This window comes from Seriola lalandi, unplaced genomic scaffold (genome assembly GCF_002814215.2).
Source record: "Seriola lalandi dorsalis isolate HSWRI2012SDOR001 ecotype SW California unplaced genomic scaffold, Sedor1 jcf7180002054735, whole genome shotgun sequence".
Classification (NCBI taxonomy): domain Eukaryota; kingdom Metazoa; phylum Chordata; class Actinopteri; order Carangiformes; family Carangidae; genus Seriola; species Seriola lalandi.
The window spans coordinates 1,601,927-1,623,085 of record NW_019525288.1 but is presented as its reverse complement, the minus strand read 5'-3'; the positions used below and the strand labels follow the sequence as shown (position 1 = coordinate 1,623,085).

The window sequence follows — 21,159 nt, the reverse complement described above, 5'->3', positions numbered from 1 at the left end:
TTTATCAATCTCATATCAGAAGCCATGACTTCTCGATTCAATGGATCTCCAGTCTCTACGTCAAAAGAATACACCAGGACAACAACTGTGTGTAAATAAAGGAGTTTATTAATTAAAATACTATCTACAGAGTAAATGCAAAGTGTAATAATCATAAAGATGAAAATAATAATGAAATGAGCAGTGTGATGAGGTTGCCGTGGTAACCCTGGAGACGCAGGATCTAGGTGGATTCTCCTGGAGGCCGTGTCCCATTATCACGGTGACGGATTCTGCCGGTGTTTCAGCGATTCAGCACTGGTGGAGTTTGCCAGGAGACTTTCTGTCTCGGGCACTCTTGATTTCTGGTCGGCTTCTCTGCAGGCCGTTGTGCATGGGCAGATGGGTTATCTGCAGGCGCCTCTTGCGGGTTGCTGCGAATTAAACTCTAATGCTCTTCACTTCGGCTGGATAACTTCAGAGGAGACTGGCGTTGACCAGATGACTCTAAAGTTGTCAAAAAGCTTCAAAAAGGAAAACTTGATGATGATTAAAAGTTACAAAATAACTCTGAGGCACTTCTGTTGTTTTGGTTCAGTTGGTCTTGGCTTATAAAATTAAAATATTGCGCGTGTAAACAAAAGTAATGTTACTCGGAGCCTGTGGCAAAGAAATAACAAAGGAAAAGGTACGGAAATGGCTAATCATAGTGCCAGTGGTTAACTGATCAAACAACAATATAAACATTTTCTTAAACCTAATAGTCTATAAATGTGGATTACAGAGCAGTTCTTAACTGTAATAGTAATAATATGGACATTCTGGATGTCATGTAGTGTGTGTTACCTTGTGTGAAGGATGCTGACAGTATGGTCACATGAAAGACATTGTCACTGGTCATTACCCAGGATTGGAATGTGGGTTGTAGTTCAATTTGATCAATTTGATAGTTTGATGGTGGGAAGAGTAATAAAGTGTCAATTTTGGGTTCATAACTCTGCATGTCCTTACAATGAATTTCTTTAATGGCTTGTGACTGATGTCAGGCCAGGTATGTATGCTACACTACATAGCCAACGTTAACATTAACAGCTGCTTACTTACCAGTCTTGAAAAAACATTGCGAGTTCAGCATCAAACGTTATTCCTTACTCTTCAAGAGCTTCAAGAAAACAACGCCAATGTTGACTCTTGTTTTGCTTCTGTTTCTATTACTTTCTTTAAATTAGCATGCTAACCAGCTAGGCCCGGTTTCCGATAGTGAGTTACTGTAGCATCGAGTCTGCCCTGAAGTAGTAGCACTGCGCAGAGGGTGTATTATAACCTCTTTTGTTGTAAACACAATGATTGCTGATGTACTTGGCCAGTGACTGTCACCACTATCACCTTCTCTTGGCAGAAAAGCTTACAAATGGCCCCTTTAATCAGGTAGTATATGGTGTGATCACACTGGATAAGTGACTTAATGAATGAATGACTCAAACCAGACATGACGCAGATAAAATATGGTAAATTTTTGAGTGATCTGTTAATGGATACTGTTCTCCCATGGTGCATTACACAAAGGAAATGGAGGAGCTGCTCACGGATGGAAAAAAATCAAAAGAAGTTGTGGGTGGTGATGAAACACCTCCAGAAAGATTTTGGAGAAAAAAACATAAGTATTTAATCTTGAGAAAGAATTGCTTTCTATTTCTATTGTGTCATTTCCTATTGGTTTAAAGTGTCCACACAGTATAGTAGCACATATGTATGGAATTAGTACTGTAGTATGGATATGGGTAACAGCCAGTTCAGTCTTGTTTTTAAAGGGAAAGTGAGGGATCACCAACTGTGAGTGTGTCTGAAATTTCTTTATTTATTCATCCATTCTCTTTATTGAAGCAGTAGAAAATATGAGGAGGGGAAACACTGTAGAAAATCTTTGGACAGTTTGATACAGAGTCAGGTTTGTTTCCACACACAAACTGTCAGGCCTTTATGTCAAATTTAGTATTTTTGTCAGATATATTTAATGTATTACTATAATAACTGCCTCAGTCGCTCAGTCATTTTGCTTAAATGGTCCCTAGCTTTAAATTTCTCTAAATATCATATTAAAAATCCTTTAATGAGACTGAAGAGGGGAGTATTACATTTTTACACATGTTGCTCTAAATGCATGGAACAATTTTCCCTTCAAATCTCTGATGTGCTTCATATTTGAAAATATAATTGAATTTAAATTCATGATGTCAAACTGCCATCATTCTTGATTAAACTTCTATTGCTGTCAGCACAGTTGGCATAACCGTAAATAACCTGTTTAAATGAAAGAAATGAATATATATTGTTACTTCTGTAGGCGGCATTTACATAAGATAAATGGCATCTTGCTTAAAAATTTGTTGCGTGATATTCTTTTTCTTTTTAATAGTCATTCAGTTAGAAGGGGATTTTGCATGACTCACACAAGTGTATAAAAGAAATGTAAACCCACATTTTGGTTTACTGCTGAATGGGAGACAGAGAGAGAGAGAAATGCAGAGGGCGGAGGGAAGAAGAGAGAGAAGCACTGAGCAAAGGAGAGAAACACCAGTTGCTGAAAGAGGAAGTGCTGTGGATGTGGTGACAGGTCAGTACCTACCTAACTACCATTATAAGACTCACAGACTTAACTTCCTGACAACATCTCGACTTAAATTAGAATTGATTCTTAACTAGAGTTGACATGTAACAGCACCTGGCACATCCTGTTTTTGCTCGTAATGTCTATGTAGGGTGATGATAGATACCGAACTTTACTGATAGTACCAGCTGCCCCACACCTGGACTTTTTCAGTCTTTTAAAACTTGTCTGGGTAGCTGACTTAGCTCGAGTCTGCACTGCTAAACTCTTCTATCCCATGGACACTTAAGAGGGTCCACACAGAAATGTATTTCAGATTTCTATCAGACAAGTCAAAAGAGCAGACATAGACATAGAATTGTTGGTCAACGTGCTCGAGTGTCTAATCTGGAGTTAATTTGATTTTTGTTTTATTTTTTATTCGCTTAAATGAGTGGTAGTTTTCTTGTAATCCAATCTCCAAAATCTTTGCTGTTGTAACTGTAATAAAAGTTACCACAAATTCACAACAACGCGTAGTCATTGGCTTATGAAGTGAATACTTGTGAATGAAACTCTCTTGTTCAAATGTATAAATGATCTCTCAAAGCCAACCAGTAACTGTGTGTCTGTCACCCCCTGCAGGACATCCCCCAGCAGTCTGAACAACAGTTCTGAGGTAAGCATGGAAGTGATGATACAGCCGTCAAGTCCAGTCCCAGGTTGAGGTTAATGCTAATCGTGATAGGGGTTGTTCATTACCAAACACCTAACATGTTAGCATTAGCTTCACTTTGGGAAAAAACCCCACCAACTGGAGACCTCTGCTGCTGCTGGTACTGCTACTGGGACGGGAGCTCATCATGCAACTGAGGAATATGATGTGTATGCAAATGGGTAGTGAAGCTGTAATGAACTATGTATTATTACTCTATTCTCAATTAAGCTGTTGAGCAGTTGAGATGCTGCTGTCATGGGACATTGAAAATTTCAAGCTTTTAACCTTAACACACCTTAACACTGTGCTTTGGGTTGACCTTCTCCTCAAACCTAGTTTTCTGACGCTGGATAACACATTTCGCTCTAAGATACCATGGTAATCTTCTGATTTCATCATTCCTTTGTTACATTCAGTGCCTCTAGCACTAGAGGCAGCAAAAAGCAGCCCCACGGCATGATAGAAAATCCACCATGTTTTACCACAGGTAGGGTGTTCTTTTCCTTATGGGCTTCATTTTATCACCCATAAACAAACTGAATTCCCAAAGAGGTCTACTTTGGTATCATCTCTTCATTGAACATTATCCCAGAAAGACTGTGGCTACTTTAGTTTTACCTTTTTGTGCTTTTCTTTCAATAGTGGGGTCCTCCTTGGCATTTGCCCGTGGAGCCCTGCTTGGTTTAGTGTGCTGCATGTGGTATTGGCTGATTGCTCCAGGTTAGCCTGAAGCTCTTTAAATGTCTTGCGTGGTGTTTTTCCACAATCCATACCAACCATCGCAGATTTCTCTCACTGAGTTTCCTCTTAGCACTACGTCCTGGAAGTATCTTGACAGTTTTATGTGAAACATTGTGATAACATTACAAGTTGTTCTTTTGTTCAGTGACCTTGGACAAGTGATTTAAATATTACTGTTGTATTTATTTCTTAAACAATACTAAATGATGTACTTAATTCAGGGGTACCAATAATTATAACCAGTACTGTGTGTATCACTTATACTAAATAGTATAAAGGAACACTTTAGTATTCTGTATGAAAGTAGTAGTGGGTGCAAATGCTGGAAATGCTATATTTTGACACTGAAAGCAGCCGGCATGGTGAGTACCAACCATGTATCTCAAAATTCAGTTTTTATTTTTTCAGAAAAACTGAAAAAATTGAGTGTTCCTCTATAGGTTAAGTAAAATTCTCATACTTCATAAGCTACATAAATCATTGACAACCATGTGGCAATAAATGCATTGTCACAAGGATGAAAACAGACCTAACCAAAAGCTGATGTTTTAATATCAGTCGTAAATTGAGCATTCATTGCAACGTGTCACCATGGTGATTCTTATTTGTATAATAGATCATGATCTGCCCTAAGCTGTGTTTGATTTTTCTATTGTTAATAAATTGGCCCCACCAGTGAAAATTGTATTTGAAATTACACCAATTAGAGACAAACTAGGAAAAGATGAAAAATAAAGAGGGAAAAATAAAAAAAACAAATCTGACTCAGTTTAACTAGTGAAAGAAACCCCCCCCCCCCCAGTTCATCATCATACAAAGCAAAAACTTAATCGTGACACTTATGAATTTACAGAGATTTGTTTTGTGATTTGTGAGTTCACATTGCTTCATCTGTATTGAGTGCCTTTTGTTGCTTCGTTGTTTCAGACAAATGAATTTGTGTCATGTTTGGAATCTGCCTTGTAAATGTACGTTGGCAGCTGAATGCAAGACAAGAAAATAAAATCAGTACTAAATATCTGAGATTTGTGTTTCTGAAGTTTGTTTTAGTAAAACCAAAAGTCGGACTTCTATATTTTTGTGTTTACATGAGAAAAATATCTCTGCATCTGCTTTCTCTGTAGTCCATGTCAACAAAACTCGAGGTTTAAATGAATTATAAATATGAAAGATGTTGCCAGCACTTTGAACAGATACAGCCCAGCCTGTTCCCGACAGAAAGGCAGACATTTCTGTGCAGTTCAGCCGTCATTTGTGGTGCTTTAGTCTTGTGACAGAAGCCCTCTGTAATCTTTTAAACCACTTTGACATTAGTTCAGATTCGCTGAAAATGAAGGAGATTACAGCCTTGGCTCCTTAAATGCAGAATATATAGGATTTTAAAGAAAATCCCAACTCATCCATTCAACAATGATTTTAAATGTATTGATCCATATTGCAATATAAAAATCATAACAACAAAACATGAAGCTCAGGATGTAGTGGAGGATTTCTCGAACTCAGCTGCTGACTTTTTTTTATTAGAGGAATTTAAACAACTTTTTGCAGTAGATGGTCATCTCTATGTCCTGATCTCATTAAAGTCTATGTATCCAGGGTAGAGTGGGTTCATTTAAGGTGATTGGTGAGTCATAGCTTTCACTCGTATTTCTATTTGTCACCATCAATGTTTCCCAACAACAGGGGAGACCACAGAAAGCTTGATTAATCAAATCTGTACTCTCAGGTCCTGAATTCCCCCCATATGGTGACTTATAGTTGTCACCATATGGTGACAACTATAAGTTGCAGGTCAATGTAGCTACAAAAAAATTAAAATGGCATAACTTAAGGCAACTGGAATTGGTCATCAGTTAAAACGAGAAAGTTTCTAGATACACAAAAAGTCAGTCTGTAAACAAATTCAAACACTGTGTTTTCCCATAAAAATCCCCTTACATCATACACTGATAAAAATATCCTGCTTGATCTACTTAAAAAAATTAAGGCAACTTTTTGCATCAGATTATTATGTAGATCAAGCAAAGCTAGTCTTTGTATATACAACTTAATTTTAGCAATTCTCCCGGCATATTTTTGAGTGTGTTAGCTACTTAATTTTTTGAATTACAAATATGCATTTTTAATTGAAACTTACTTAATTTTCTTATTTTGAGATTACTTACTTGAAGTGGGATCTACATAGTTTTTCCAAATTTACTACTGTCGTTTTAATATTACTTTTACTCACATTTTCTAGTTAGCAATTCAAATAGTTGGTTATTTTATTAGAAGGGTTCATTCCCTGGGAAGCATGAGTACACTCAACAAATTACGTAGCACTCCATGTATTATATAAAGATATGTTGTGTACAAGTCAAATGTTTTGCCTGAGGATGGCACTAGAGGTAAGGTCATAAGGTCACCACAACCAAGAGGAGTCTTCCTATGAAAAGCATTAATGCACTACTAAAAACTGACATATTGGTCTTGAGATAAACTGTCAAAACTGACACTATCCAGTGTAGAAAATATTAATGTGCTCGTACAAGAGAAGCCATAAAGTCACAGAAATTTAAGGGATTTATTGACTTAACGCCATGAACGACAACAATCCATTCACTACATTCATTAATATGCTGCCAAGTAGCTGAAGTGTTGAACACACAAATAAATGGACAAGGCCATCCCCTAGACCCTGTCTGCCAACAGTATGTATTCTGAACAACAACCACAAGTCATCAGGTATAAATATTTAACTTGTATTTAAAAAGATTCTGAAATGCAGTTCAACCAATGCACAACTTGAAGTAAGGTCTTATTTTGAACTATGAATACAATACATCAACATTGTATAAGATCTCCTCCATGAGTCATGTGTTTCTCACTCCTGAACAGTTATGTTCCTAAAAATGCTCTTAAGACCTTAAAACAACAACAGCCCCATATGAAGACCTCGGTGACACTGATTTTTCTGAGCTGACCAGGGCTGAATTTTGTGCCATTAAAAGCACAGAGAACTGATGGAATTCACACTATAATGCAATACATCCCCAAATAAGCAAATACCAACAACAAAATAGATCAGTGTAACCGGAGACAGTGCACTTCGAGACTTCAAGAACCTGAGAAAGTGCATTGGGAGAACCTGGGAAACTGCAGTGTAAACACCATAACTGTAAACATTGACCAGAGGGGGTTACTAAAACCCTCTGCCTTCAACCAAGTCTGTATGGCTTTTAGGAATGTAATCTGACCTTCAGATCATGAACCTTGGAGGACATCCTGTTGTTCACACCCTCCAGCTCTAGGAAGATCTTCTGAAAAACCTCAAAGGTGTATTTCAGTGTCTTAGGGTAGCTTGGTTCCATGGCATAGATAAGACCCATCAGGTAAGTACAAGCATGTGCCACATCAGGATTACCAAAAAGGACCTCTGCTCCCTTGATGTCTATTCCTGTACAGGCTCAACAGTTTGGGCGTGTATTGGTCCAACTTCCTCATTAATGTGGACCGTAATGGCTCCCTCCTCGATCTGTGAGAAAGACCAAGAGTGAGATGGAGAAACATCACAAAATACAGAAAGAAACCAATTAGAAAGAGACAGGGCAAGAGAAAAACTATTTAGCTTGAACTGAATAGTGAGTGCACCCTCCAACAAAGAAGCGCTTGCTATTACACAGGTAATCAGATAGAAAACTGCTGAAAAGTCAAAAGTCAAAGAAACCAAAATTTGTGACACAGAGAAACCACAGGAGGAAACCTAAATATACAAAAAAAATATTGGGCCAATGAGGTCAGTATGCCAGATTAACTTTGGACACACACGACCATATGTATGATGCCCTCCAGGCTTACACCTGGCGGGATAGCTACTTAGCCAGGCACCACAGTTAGCTTCAATTCAGTTTAGCTTCAGCACCTAATTTATAGCCCCGTGCCAACCTTATCTGCAATTTAAAACACAGTCCTTGGTTTATAACATGGTTTATAACACCGTGTTAACATACATAACAACATAACACAACAACAAGATATATTCATGCTAAGATACAAACTTTATTTTGTAATGTTAATATCACAGGTTTAATTAAGCTACATTTATTTTTTTTCCAGTGTAAACTGTCAGTCAAGTACATTTTATTTAACCCACAATCCATCACATGTAGAAAAAATCCCCCCAAAAAAACACTTGCAACAAGAAAACATAGTTCACCTGAAAAATAATTACTTAAATATTATATATAATAAATATAATATAATTAATAAATAGTTCATATGATAGATAGTTCTCTCACAGATGTGAATATGTGGATATAGGATATATTAAGACTAAGTGCCTTTGGGAAAAGTGGGAAAAATAACTTCTGATTATTTTACACGTTTTTTTTTTGTTTTTGTTTTAAAGGCGGTGGGAGTATAAATACAATCTCTACCATTACCACCAAAGAAATAAGGGGTTTTATTGGTGTTGATTTTTAAAATTTCAGTTAATGTAGAGGAATGTACATGGGGGGGGGGGATGCCGACCAGCCCCGGTCTCCTGTACGCATGAGCCTGTGTATGGGCGGACCGGTCAGTCAGCTGATGACTAAATACTCCACACAATCTCTGTCCTCAATACACGGATTTCGTCACACGAATGATTTCCTAGCCAATTACGCACAATGTGGAAGATTTCATACAACTGCAGGAGGAAGAGCGGCAACTTGGTGGGATCTCACTCAGGAATGTGTCGTCTGCGCGCACCTGGGGCCACTGGAGACATGCGGAGGCAACAGATTTTAACTTGTTTTCACTCTGTTTTATGATACTGAGCCGTCGTGTACCTGCCTGTGATGGGGAGAAGCGCATGGAGCTGCGGTGCCGTGATCCTGCTGGCCATGATTTGCTGGTGTCGTGCCGCCACTCTGGAGTCCATCCACTGGACGAGTTCCAATGCAAAGTAGGTGGATGCTTCAGTTTCACACTCGTTGGATGCAACTTTCTGCTGCTGCTTTGTGCATGTGGTGTGACCTAACTCATTGATTCAACGTGAAACAGAAGAGAAGCAAACCATTCGCTGCAAATCAAGAGCTACAGTGTTGATATGTGAAGTAATTAGTCGCAGACCACAGAAAATGAGTTAATAACAATTTTGATAAGGGATTAATCGTTTAAATTTATGAAGCAAAACTGCCACTGTTTTCAGCTTCTCCAGTGAATGGATTTGTTCCTTTTCTCTGTTCTGTATCATTGTAAATGATTAAACTGTATTTTCCCCATTAACTGATCAATTATTTTATCAATAGAATGTTAGACACTATGAAAAATACTCCTCATATATTCCTAAAGCCCAGGGTGCTGTGCACAGTTTGCTTGATTTGTCCCATCTCCAGTGCAAAACCCAAAGATATTCAGTTTACTATCACATGAACAAAGGACACCAGCAGTGAGAAGCTGAAACTGGAGATTTTCTTTTTTGCTTGAAAAATGACTGTCATTCAGTGATCAGAATAGTTACGGTTTAATTTTCTGTTGTTCCAGTAAATTGATTGGATAACTTATCTTTTCAGCTTTAAAATTGAATATCTTTGGGTTTTGTCCTCAGACAAAAACAGCAATCTGTGTGAGCTTTTTTTTTTTTTTACTTGTGATGGGCATGTTTCAATGATTTTTAATTCTTTATTCATTGGATACTGCCAGGAGGTATTAGAGCCTTCAAAACTCAAAGATCTTGTTGAAAACTTAAAAATGTTGTCTCTTTGTGCAAGCAGAGCATTTAATAATGATGTTTCAGTGTGTACTGTTTAATAGGCCATTTGCTATTAGATTTATTTCATTATGTCTTTGCACTGTCACCCTTTTGCATACAGGTTTACTCCAGGTCAGGGTCTGATCCTGTATCCTCAGATAGGGGACAAGATGGACATTGTGTGTCCCCGGGCAGACGCTTCCTCGGGGGGGAGCGAGGAGTTCTACAGAGTGTACCTGGTCTCCCGAAGTCAGATAGAGAGCTGCACCATCGATAAGACGGATACACCCCTGCTGAACTGTGACAAGCCTCACCGGGATGTCAAGTTCACGTTCAAGTTTCAGGAGTTCAGCCCCAACCTGTGGGGTCTGGAGTTTCTCAAGGGGAGGGACTATTATATCACCTGTGAGTTAGTCTAGATAATACCTGCCACACCTGTCACCTGTTGTTTTTCATCTTACAATCAGTTGAACAGAGACACGGGCTGCTTGTTGCTACAGGTGGAACATTATTTGAATCAATGCAAGCAACTGTTTCTTTTTTTTTCTTTTTTTTTCTCCTGGGGAGAAGAGGAGGCCATCGTCCTTGGCTCCCTCTCAATTTGTCAGTTTGCGTGAGAATCAAAAAAATGTGGCCTCGTTATTGGACCGCTGTCGGTTAAACCAGCATCTTAGTGGCAAGTGATGCATGAGATAGAGAGCAAGTCTGACCATGTAGCCTCATCCACCTCGCCACGCTCTGACAGCACACACTTCGCTCTGGAAGGCCAGTGTGATTCCAAGGGCTTACATGCCCCAAATCACACAAGGCTTTTACAGCATCAGGCAGATTTGATGGGAGCTTTCATGGCAACGTGGCTTGTTGCCTGCGAGATGTTGTTATCTGACCTAAATGCTGCTAACAAGTCGATGTGTGTATGTATATGTATGTGTGTGTGTGTGTGTGTGTGTGTGTGTGTGTGTGTGTGTGTGTGTGTGTGTGTGTGTGTGTGCGTGTGAAGGGGGATTGACAGGGGTGAAGCAGAGTTCTTGGTGTGTGTGTGTGTGTTTATGTGTTTTTGAAGATGTTGGTATTTTTACTAAATGAATACATTTATTTTTATTTATTCACTTTGCCCACCACCACCTAAAGCTGAAATTAAGTCGATTCATCGGTCAGTCGATTCAAAAAGAAAATTACATTCAGCTGGCTGATCCTGGTTCTGCAATAAATCCTTCATGAAGGTTATAATGTTTTTATTGAGACTGTTTTAGAGAGCTGTTGATTGTGTTCATTTTTGAGGCTATAGTTTGCGGTGCTGTTGAACTGTATTAATGTAATCAGTTTCATCAAAAATTGAACATTTTAACCTTCATGATTTATTGCAGGACTGTTATATTAGACTGCCTTAGTTTCAGCTAGATGTGCACTGATAATCGATTAATCATAAGTTATTTATGAAGGAAAATTTGCAACAATCTCTGGCTCAATAAGGGTTTTATGAGGATATTCTTAGTCTTATGTGATAGTAAAGCAAATATGTTTGGGTTTTGGACTGTTGGTCAGAAAACACAAGTAATATGTTGAAGATGTCACATTGGGCACTGGGAACTTTTGATGGGCATTTTTAGCTGTTTATTATTATTCAGAATTATTATTTGGTGCAACCTTAGTTGCATGTTTTGTTTTTATGTGTAATTATCAATATATTATTTGTAACATCATAATTTGTGCTATGTGTGTCTGCATCTTCATGCGCAAGTGATGCAACATGCAGCAACTTAAACAGTCTTCAAAGAAATCATAATGAAACTATGTGTTGATAATCTTGCATTCGCGTAATTGCGTGAAATACAAACTTAATGTTTGCCTACTCTGTCCGTATATCAGCCACTTCTACAGGGGCTCTGCAAGGTCTGGATAACACCAATGGAGGGGTGTGCAGAACTAAATCCATGAAGCTGGTGCTGAGAGTCGGCCAAAGTGAGTAATTTGTCTGTGTATGTGTGTGTGTGCCAGCATGTGTATAAGGCTTGGGGTGTGAGTGCAAGACAGACACAGCTGTCTGACAAACAGTGCTAAAGGAACAACTGCAACAATAGTTTCATTCTCGTCATTATATGTGTAATGCAATAATGTCGCCTCTCTGGAATTACTAAGTGGTCAGATAATCTCGATCACCCATTCATTCTCTTGAAGAGAGATTGCCATCGTGAATTATCTCAAATCCCTAATTCAAACCACTGGCAGCTTAAGGCCATCAGTATTATCTTGCATGCCATCGTTTGGACTGGTTATTGCAGTCAAAAGTATTTTTTTTCTTTTTTTTTTTTGTATTAACATCAGAATAGCCAATGGTCCTTTTTTTCTTTTTTTTATCTTTTTGTGCACTTATCACATACATTGAAATTTAATAAAGCAGATTCAGAGCATATCCACTGCCATTACTTTAAAAGAGGAGAAATCTCTCTATAATACAATATTCACACAGAAACAAATTGAACTATTTTATCTTATAAACCATCAAAACAATATAATAACAGTGTTATTTATCTATGTATAAGGTAAGTGACTGTATACATGAAGAAACAAGGGTTAATAGTGTACTTGTTTATACATGTGATGTATTTTGGTGTGTTATTGAACTCCACATGATCAGAGAAATCGACAGATGCTGCATTTCTGTGTATGTTGCTGAAATGTTAAAAGCTAAATGTGTTAAAGCCTCAAAATACAATTTTCTGCCCTCAGAAATGTGAAGTATTATTCATATAAATTATTCAAGGGAGTTAGAGATGAAAAATCAGCATTTTGTGTGTTTCTCAACTGATCATAACTGGAAACATGGGGCTGTTTTTCCGCTGTGTTTACAAACACTACTGGTGTAAACAGCAACAGAAAACATTAATAACTCAGATTTAGTTGTAATCTCTTGTTAAGGTCTGCATATATTAAAAGTCCTGTCAGTCGTTGCTGTTTCCAGTCTTGTGTTTAGATCTTCAGGATTGCAGTGACCCGTCTGTTTGGATTGTGCCTTTAGAACTGAAAGTGTAGGGAGCAAAATTTAAATGAACATCAGTGGTAAATGAATGTTAATGCAGTGAAACAAAATTTAAACTTGTGGGCTGGCTAACAGTGAAACATACAAAAATGTTGTTTACTGTATGTTGTCCTCATAAATCTATAAATGAAATGAATACATAAAATTATTCTAAATGAAATTTCATTTTAGTTTACTCAAAGGCCATAGTATGTTCATCTTGCAGTACAATTCCTGGTTGTATTTGTTTGGGGAAAACTGCCTGTTTTTTTTGCTGGCCTCCATATTTTCCTTCAAACTGACATCTTTCTCTACTTAAAGACACGCTCCAGGGATTTGGTGTTGCACTCCCATAAAGCTGAGGGACTTGTGAGAGACTGAAAAAGCAGAGGTGGAAGAAGTATTCAGATCCTTTATTTAAGTAAAAGTACCAATACAGTTATATAAAAATATTCCGTAAAAGTAAAAGTCCTACTCGAGGAATCCAACTTAAGTAAAAATACAGAAGCATTAATAGCAAAATGTCCTTAAACTGTCAAAGTAAAAGTATTCTCTTTGTCCCTGGCGCGGATAAATGATCATATATGACATTATTAGATTAAAGCTGATGCATCAGTATGGAAACATCAATTTACTGTTTTAGCTGGTCGTGTTGCACCATGGTGGTCATGGTGCTTTGTATTCAGTTAATTAGTTTAGTCCTGTGGTTCTAAACCTGGGGGTCCTCCCCTCCGAGGGGTCACAAGATAAATCTGAGACGTTATGAGATGATTAAGGGAGTAGGGGAAAAGGAAAAAACAAATCTGTTTCCATTCTTTGGACTTTGGATGAAATTTGGCTTTGTTTTGTGAAAGACTGAATAATTAAAAATTAAACCACTGGTTTAATTTCCAACAATGTGTTGTATTTTGTACACTTGTTGTATCTTGTAAAATCTTAATTTGAATCTAAATTTGAAAGTAATTATAGGTATAGCTGTTAAATACGTGTAGTTATGTAAAAAGTACAGTAATTTCCTTCTGAAATGTTTTAGTTTAAAGTAAAATAAAATGTAAAAAATACTCAAGTAAAGTACTGATTTCTTTAGTATGGTATTTGAATAAATGTATTTAGTTACAGCAGCAGTTGCATCAGTTTGAGAAATCCTTTTAGTCCCTACTGGGGTAAATCTCCAAGAATGCTGGATCCTATACATTTCCCATAGAGGAATTAATTCATACCTTTCATTAAATCCTCCCTGCATGGTAAATTCCATAAATGTATAAGGGTATATGCGCACATCATATTATTCATGATTTGTCACTTGATGTAATTTTCTCAGACCTGACAACACTCCTCCATATTTACAATCAGTCCAGAAAGAAAGAAGCTCATCTTGCTTTGATTCTGAGAAACTGACTCAAACATTATTTATTCAACGTTGTATTTTCAACAGGAAAATTTTGTCATGACATGATCCCATGGCCTACACCACAATGACAAATGAAAATGAGACGTGAGGAAGGGTCCTAGAAGCCATATGTTGTGATTTTACTTATGTCAGCTGCTCAACTGTCCGGCTTTATATTCCAGGCTCCTCAGACCCACCTTCAACACTCCAGGAGTCCCCCACCAGATTCCCACCCTCACGACCAAAGCCCAAGGCCAAGGACACCTCTGCAAAAGAAAATGGTATAAAAAAAACTGATATGGTTCCTAGTGAAGGTGTAAGTCTTTAGTAACAGGTCACAAATACATACGTTCATATTTAAAAAATATGTTCATAAAGAAATGGGGCTTTGTAGTTTTTAGCAGTTGTTCGGCAAAAGGGAATAAATGTTGCATTAGTTAAGGATTGTTTTCAGCCATGAATTTGGTTCATGGGTGAGTATTTACAGCAGCAGGACGGTGTACATGTATGTGGGATCTACTTAAATTAAACTGCATCCCATCGTAATGAAAGAGCATGTGCAGTGATGTGGCTCACTGATATGTTTTTGATCGGTGGCAGAGAGGAATATGGTTTATCATGCTTTGGCTGCTCTGACAATACTTGTCAGAAGGATCAATTAATTGTTGGTTTAAAGTTTTCATGGGATTTGCTCTATGTCTATGTAATTTGATGTAAACAGGCACCAACATGCAAAAACACTAATATAAGCCCTTAAGGAGGAATATACCTAAATTTCTCACAGACTCACTGAGATGCTCCACAAAATGAAATATTTTGACCTTCCTGTTCCATCTAATGCGTCTCATGGATCTGCAAACAGACACATTTCAATAGAAATGAAAAACAGTATCCACGCAAGGATCAAAAAGCATTCTCTTTACTATTTGGATTTATCAATTCCTCCGTATTCCAGTTTATATACAAAGCTTCAGTGACCATGGCTCACTGGCTCACTCAGTGATAGAAGACGGCACCAGGCTTTTTATCAGTGTGACACTAAAGATTACAGCATATTCTCCAGTGTCCAGCTTTGACAGAGGTTTTTCATGTTTACACATACTGATCGGTCCTGTACCAGGGCATAAACTGAGTGAAACTGTTTTTAAATCCTTGCGTTGCATGTCCTTATTTACTCTTTCATCTCAGTTTCTCCTTCCTTTTTTTTTTTTTTTTTGCCTGGCCTCTCCTCTGTCTCTGTTTGACAGCCGCGGGATCAGAAACAGGACAAACAAACCCCAGCGGCGGCTCTGAGTCAGGACTGTTCATGTGGGTTTTCTCCGGCTGTGCGATCCTCCTTCTGGTCATCATAGTTCTGCTGGCCCTGCTGTGGAGGTACCATCACCGTCACTGTGTCCCTGAGAGCCAGCAGTCAGCCTCCGTGTCCCTCAACACTTTGGCTGTGCCGAAGCGAGACAGCATCAGCAGCGACAACAACGGCTCGGACCGCAGTGATGTTGTCTTTCCTCTGCGATCTTCTGACAGCATGGTGTGCCGTCACTACGAGCGCGTGAGCACCGACTATGGGCCCCCCGTGTACATAGTTCAGGAGATAACACCGCAGACTCCCACCAACATCTACTACAAAGTCTAGTGTTTGCTGCTCTAATGTCAGTCTTTGGCTAATATGTTGATAATAAATTTCAGCCCTTGTGGACACACTCAGGCTGTAGTCTATTACACAATGCTCCCATGGCTACAGTTGTAAAGTTTGTAGCGTGTGAAGAAATGTGGGGAGTTTCTCCGAGAGCGGTGTTGCACTGACCGTCGACGGACAAATGTCAGTCTTATACTTGCTCTGGTCACACTGCACCAAGTGCACAAAAAGCTGTTGTACCACTTTGTTTTCTTAGTGAAGAGACAATCAGAGAGAAAACTGGTGTGTCATAACACGTCATTCAGTAGTTGTGTTCGGTTAGTTTTTTGTGAGATACGTGCGGAAGTGTTCAGCAAATACCAATTTGTTCTGGTTTTTACAAAGAGATCAGTTGTGTCTCTCTGCCACTGAATGTGGCGGCTTCAGATGTACAGTATATGTGTATTTTATTTAATTTATTGATAACTCGTTGACAAAGATTGATATTGAACTCCTGCACACTAAATTTGCGGGCGCTTGAATATAGATTTTTCATAACCGAAGTGTGTAAACTTTGTTTGAAATGCTGTTCAGTGAAATGAAAATCATGATTCTGTGGCGTTTATTAAAGTAAAAACAATTTCAAGGGATTCTGTACTCATCTTTTTATTTTGTGTCAACCTCAATTTAAACATCGATAATCATTTTTAAACATTTTTTAACATACTGCACTATAGCCAGGGACTACAAAAATCTTCTTTTGAAATTTAATTATTACTCAACACAGGAATGGTTTTGTTATTGGTTACAGTTTAAAAAATTGGACAATTTGTCAGTAGTCTCATTTTTACTGTCACCGTGACACACAGGCTGAAAAGGAATGGAAAACAATGGAGAAGTGAAAGTTTGAACCAGAATAAATGCAAATAAATCACAGCGCACTCCCTCAATACTCCTTGTAGTTACAAAATTACTAAGCAGCACATGATGACTTAAAGCGGTAAGTCACAGCAGCACCACTGTTTGCATACGGCTGTTATTAAAATCCTCGTGGTCCTATTCAGCATTTATAGCCAGTGTATTATATTGAAAGGACTTTCAGACATTTCAGCTGTGGTTGATGCGGAACTATTTTAAAACTAAAAACCATTTATTTTCTGAATGATTTTTGGAGGTTGAAGGCATAAAATTAGGCCCTGCCCAGAGGAGCATGTCTCTTCATTACACTTCTAATGGTGCTCCTGGGATAGTGACTGTCATTCTGCAGCTTAGAGCAGCATGATGAGTTTCTCACTCTGTCTTATTAGGTTGAATGGACAAACAAATGACATCACGCAAAATACAGTTTGATATAGTTTATTGGAAAGTTTGTAACCTCTCTGTGTAAGAGTCTTTAGTGTCTTAATAGTAATCTTGCACATAGCAGGACACAAGATACAAAAAGGAGGCTTTTTATTTCTTACAATTTCCCCTGAACTTCTCACTCGGCTGCACTGTAATATTTGCTGTAATCTCCCTATAAAAAAAAATTTCTGTGAAGGTGAAGAAAATACATTTTAACATGAAACCACTTAGCATTTAATTGTCTCACAGTCTCTCTTGTGGCGCTGTACACAGCATCCATGGGTGAACATGTTTCATGCTCCTTCGGCCACATCATGCAACACATTTTCAACCTGTCAGCTTCCATGAGCTTCCTCTCCACCAGGGACACTGTTGCCTCTGAATGCAAGAAGCCAGCCTAGAGGATGTGGAGGACATGTGCTCTGTGCATACAACAGGGAAAATACTCTGCTAATATTAAACAGGGTCTTTCCAGGAAGATTAAGTAAACTGGCTATGTAAAAAAAAAAACATTTTCAAAAAAGGACATTTTGACAAAATTTGCAGTAAAACTTTTGAGAGAATTAGGTTACATTCTCCACAGTGAACCACTTTTCTTTTTGGCCTGTAGCCCGATAGAAAAGGAGCTGCAGATGACAGGTGTGGGCGGCCTCATTCTTATCCTGCAGCAAAACGCAATTTACCCTCTGGCCAGCGATGTATTTAAAATATCTGAAGGAGAGTTAATAGAAAATGTGCCAAAGATAACTTCATTACTCCTTTCTATAATTGACTTCATTAATAGACTCAACATGTCTTGGCCAATCTAAACCACTCTTAATGTTTTCAATGGGGAAACATATTATCCTCACTATACAATGAACTATACGCTCTAATAAATGACACTGCATTTGTAAGTCAATTTTTCGATCACTTTGAACTGCTTGTGCACGGCTCATGCTCGCTACATTGTGAAAAAAAGAATATAACACAAATTTGCTTTTGACTCTGAAGCACTGAGGAGCGTGGTCGTTGTCTGTGTGCATGTGTGTGTGTGTCTTCCCACCCCCTCGCTCGGAGTGATCCTTGCTCTTGTGAGATGTTTTTGTCCCATGTGAAGCTTCACAGCTGAATGGGCCGCGGTCGGGAGAGGTGAGTTCAGTTGACCCCAGGGTCACACGGAGACAATGGTGGCCAGGCTTCTATAGGAAGAACAAAACAGAGACCCCCAGGCTCATGGCCCCTGTCGTGGGCGGGGCTTGGATATGGTAGGCCATTTTAGAAAAAAAGGGGCAGAAGTGGTGTTGCATGAGAGGGGATGTTTTGGATCTCAGGTACAGGCTTGAATATCATAAGTGCTACCAGCATGTGGTTTTAAGTTCCGCATTTTACCTGGGAAGTATTCTCTCTGCTTGGTTTTACAGTGCAGAAATAACAATGATTTTATATTCTTCATATGTATGACGGCTTTTCCTTTATCTTCCTTATCTAAATGATATAAACTAGCACATGAAAGGTGCGCTAAAATGCTTTTGCAACTGATACCTGCTCTGATAAATCTTTTAACTGTCATTTGTGCAGAGAACATAGAGCTTGAAAAGGGGTGGGGGGTGTTTAATAAGGAGAGGCATAGGCTTTTATCTGACCCCATGGGACAATGTGAAGTCTACAACCTCCCTGTGTCCACCCACCCCCCACCTCACTTCCATATGCAGAGGAACTAGCCCCACCACTGGCTTTGTGTTGGGGGTTGGGGGTCATGACTGAGCACTCCCACTCCCACAGTGTGCCCAGAGGAGTGGAGAGGAACAGATATTCTGGTATTAGGGTGAAAAGATATCTAGTCGTTGGTCAGTTGGAGGAACGGTGAACACACAGCACTGGTAAAAGAGGACGATAATATCTCGCACTGCGTCTTTCTGAGTTAACAGAAACATCAGCGTGCATCACATAGGGGCTCCACACTGAAACAAGTTGAAATCTTAGACCTTTTGATTTGCTGCTTCGCTTCAATTCTTATGTCTTTTCTCTGAATCTCATTGGGTTATGTAAAGATGACTTTTTCCCTCTCGTTTTTTTTTTTTTTAAACAACAGGAACCCCGATGGGGAAGTTGTGGTTAGTGTTGTTCTTACAGTTGGAAACCCATTATATTGTTATAGTACAGTATTTAGTTCCCTCTGCTGGCCAGCTACTATACTGTATCATGCAAATGTTTTCGACAATTCACAGGGTTTAACATATTTCAGCAGATGATAAAAGGTAAAAGCTGTTAAAGCATTTCATAAAACCTCGGTTATACTCTTAACTACTAACTGGCTCAGGTTAAGGGGGAAAGGTGGAAATGGATTTGGAAGCTTCCATGGTTGAAGGGACTATCTCTTGTTTCTTTGTTAGCCTGCACTTCGATGCAAACATATTGGGTATTTTTTATTTTTTAAAAACACTTATTTTATCATTTATTTCATTGTATTTACATCTTTGTGTTGTGAACGAAAAAAATCAATGGAAGGGCTCTTCTTTTTTTTTTAATAAGCTACACCAGTTGCTCTCCAGTAGTGTAAGAAGTATTCAAAACATTTAAGTAGCCTACCAATACAACTGTGTAAAAAAAAATGAAAATATTGGAAAGTTTTTACATCTTCAAGCCTTAAACTATTATTTAAATGAAACTGCATAATTAGTTCAACTCACCAACATCTGAAACATGACAAGTGGTCCCATATGCCCTTTTATTCTGGGAGGAGTTTTGAATTGTATTTTATAAGCTTATCATAGTTTTTTTCTAATGTAAAATCTTAATTTTAAAAGTAAGGTAAATGTAGTGACTCTCCTGCAGTGGTGGCTGTTACTATTTCTGACTGTAAATGGTGCAGATATAAAGGTGAGTGAGAAATGCCATTTCAGTACATGTTGTATTCATGATAAAATGATCTTTAAGATTTTGTCTGGTAATGAATAACTAACTGTTTTTCATCGAAGTGCAAACCTTCATAAACATAATTGAAAACAAAAAACACTGAAGATTGGGAGCTTATATTCAAAACAGTCCACAAAACTTCCTGTGCACAAATCATTGTAATTGATACAAATGCAGAAAAGTCAATTTTGCAGAGTGCAGCAAACATCTGAAGCGTTTACTGGAGGCTTGTATTGATCCAAGCCTTGTATGTCACTATAGAAGTATTTGAACAATTCTTTGATTTCACACATTCAAATGAATCTACTCAGATTTTACTTTTAACAAGATGCAGAGAGAGTCTGGGCCCTACATCCTGTTTGAAGGCCCCAAATTAGTTGGAGTACTTGACTGCTCCTCTGTTGTGGTTTGTTGGCTTATGCCTTTGCTCATGAAGTCTCCACAACATCCAGACGGTTTGTTTTAAATCTGAGAAGAAAACAAAACCAGGGCATGAACACAATAACTGTGAGCTCTCTGTGAGCATGAAATGTTACAGATAATTTAGTTTATTTGAGAGGAACTCAAATCACAAAATGATCCTTAACATTTTATAATCCTGAACAAGTTTTAATTACTATAATTTTCCACACAGCACTCACCAAATATCTTATGTTTTATATAATTTGGGTTATTGGTATATTTTCCCTTGAACTATTCTAAAGGAAAACGCAAAAAGATTACTGAGAGACATAAAAAAATGTCTTTACTGCATTAAAACAATTCTTTAAATTGATTCTAAAAACTTCCTCATCTATTTCACTTATTGTGTCCTCATTTGTTATCAAATTTATATTTCAGTTACAAATGTTTTAATTTCATTCATTTGTTTGAACTTATTGTTGTAGAACTTTTGTGGATTTTTGTTGTTGAGGTGTTACCCAGAGCAAAACTTAGATTCCAACCCACCACTCAATGCTGTATCTCTAAATAGTTTCAAAATAAAATACATTTTTTCAAAAGCTAAATTTAGAGAACTACATATAATCTGACATCACTGTTTACCTATTATGATTTAATTACCTGAATAATGTTTCACTGAACATTTAAGCCTTTAATTTCATAGACTTAAGAAAATAAAATTTAATTATCAATGAAAAAAACATACTTTTAATG

At 38.0% G+C, this 21,159-nt stretch overlaps 1 protein-coding gene across 1 annotated transcript; it reads left to right on the top strand.

Annotated features, from left to right (window-relative positions):
• The first annotated feature begins 8,664 nt into the window (after positions 1-8,664).
• LOC111668354 (ephrin-B2a-like) lies at positions 8,665-16,382 on the top strand. The gene is made up of 5 exons (XM_023424395.2): positions 8,665-8,949; positions 9,860-10,143; positions 11,608-11,700; positions 14,330-14,428; positions 15,395-16,382. Exons 1-5 carry the CDS (start codon positions 8,843-8,845, stop codon positions 15,778-15,780), a joined length of 969 nt encoding a protein of 322 aa, XP_023280163.1. The 5' UTR covers positions 8,665-8,842; the 3' UTR covers positions 15,781-16,382.
• Positions 16,383-21,159: the final 4,777 nt, after the last annotated feature.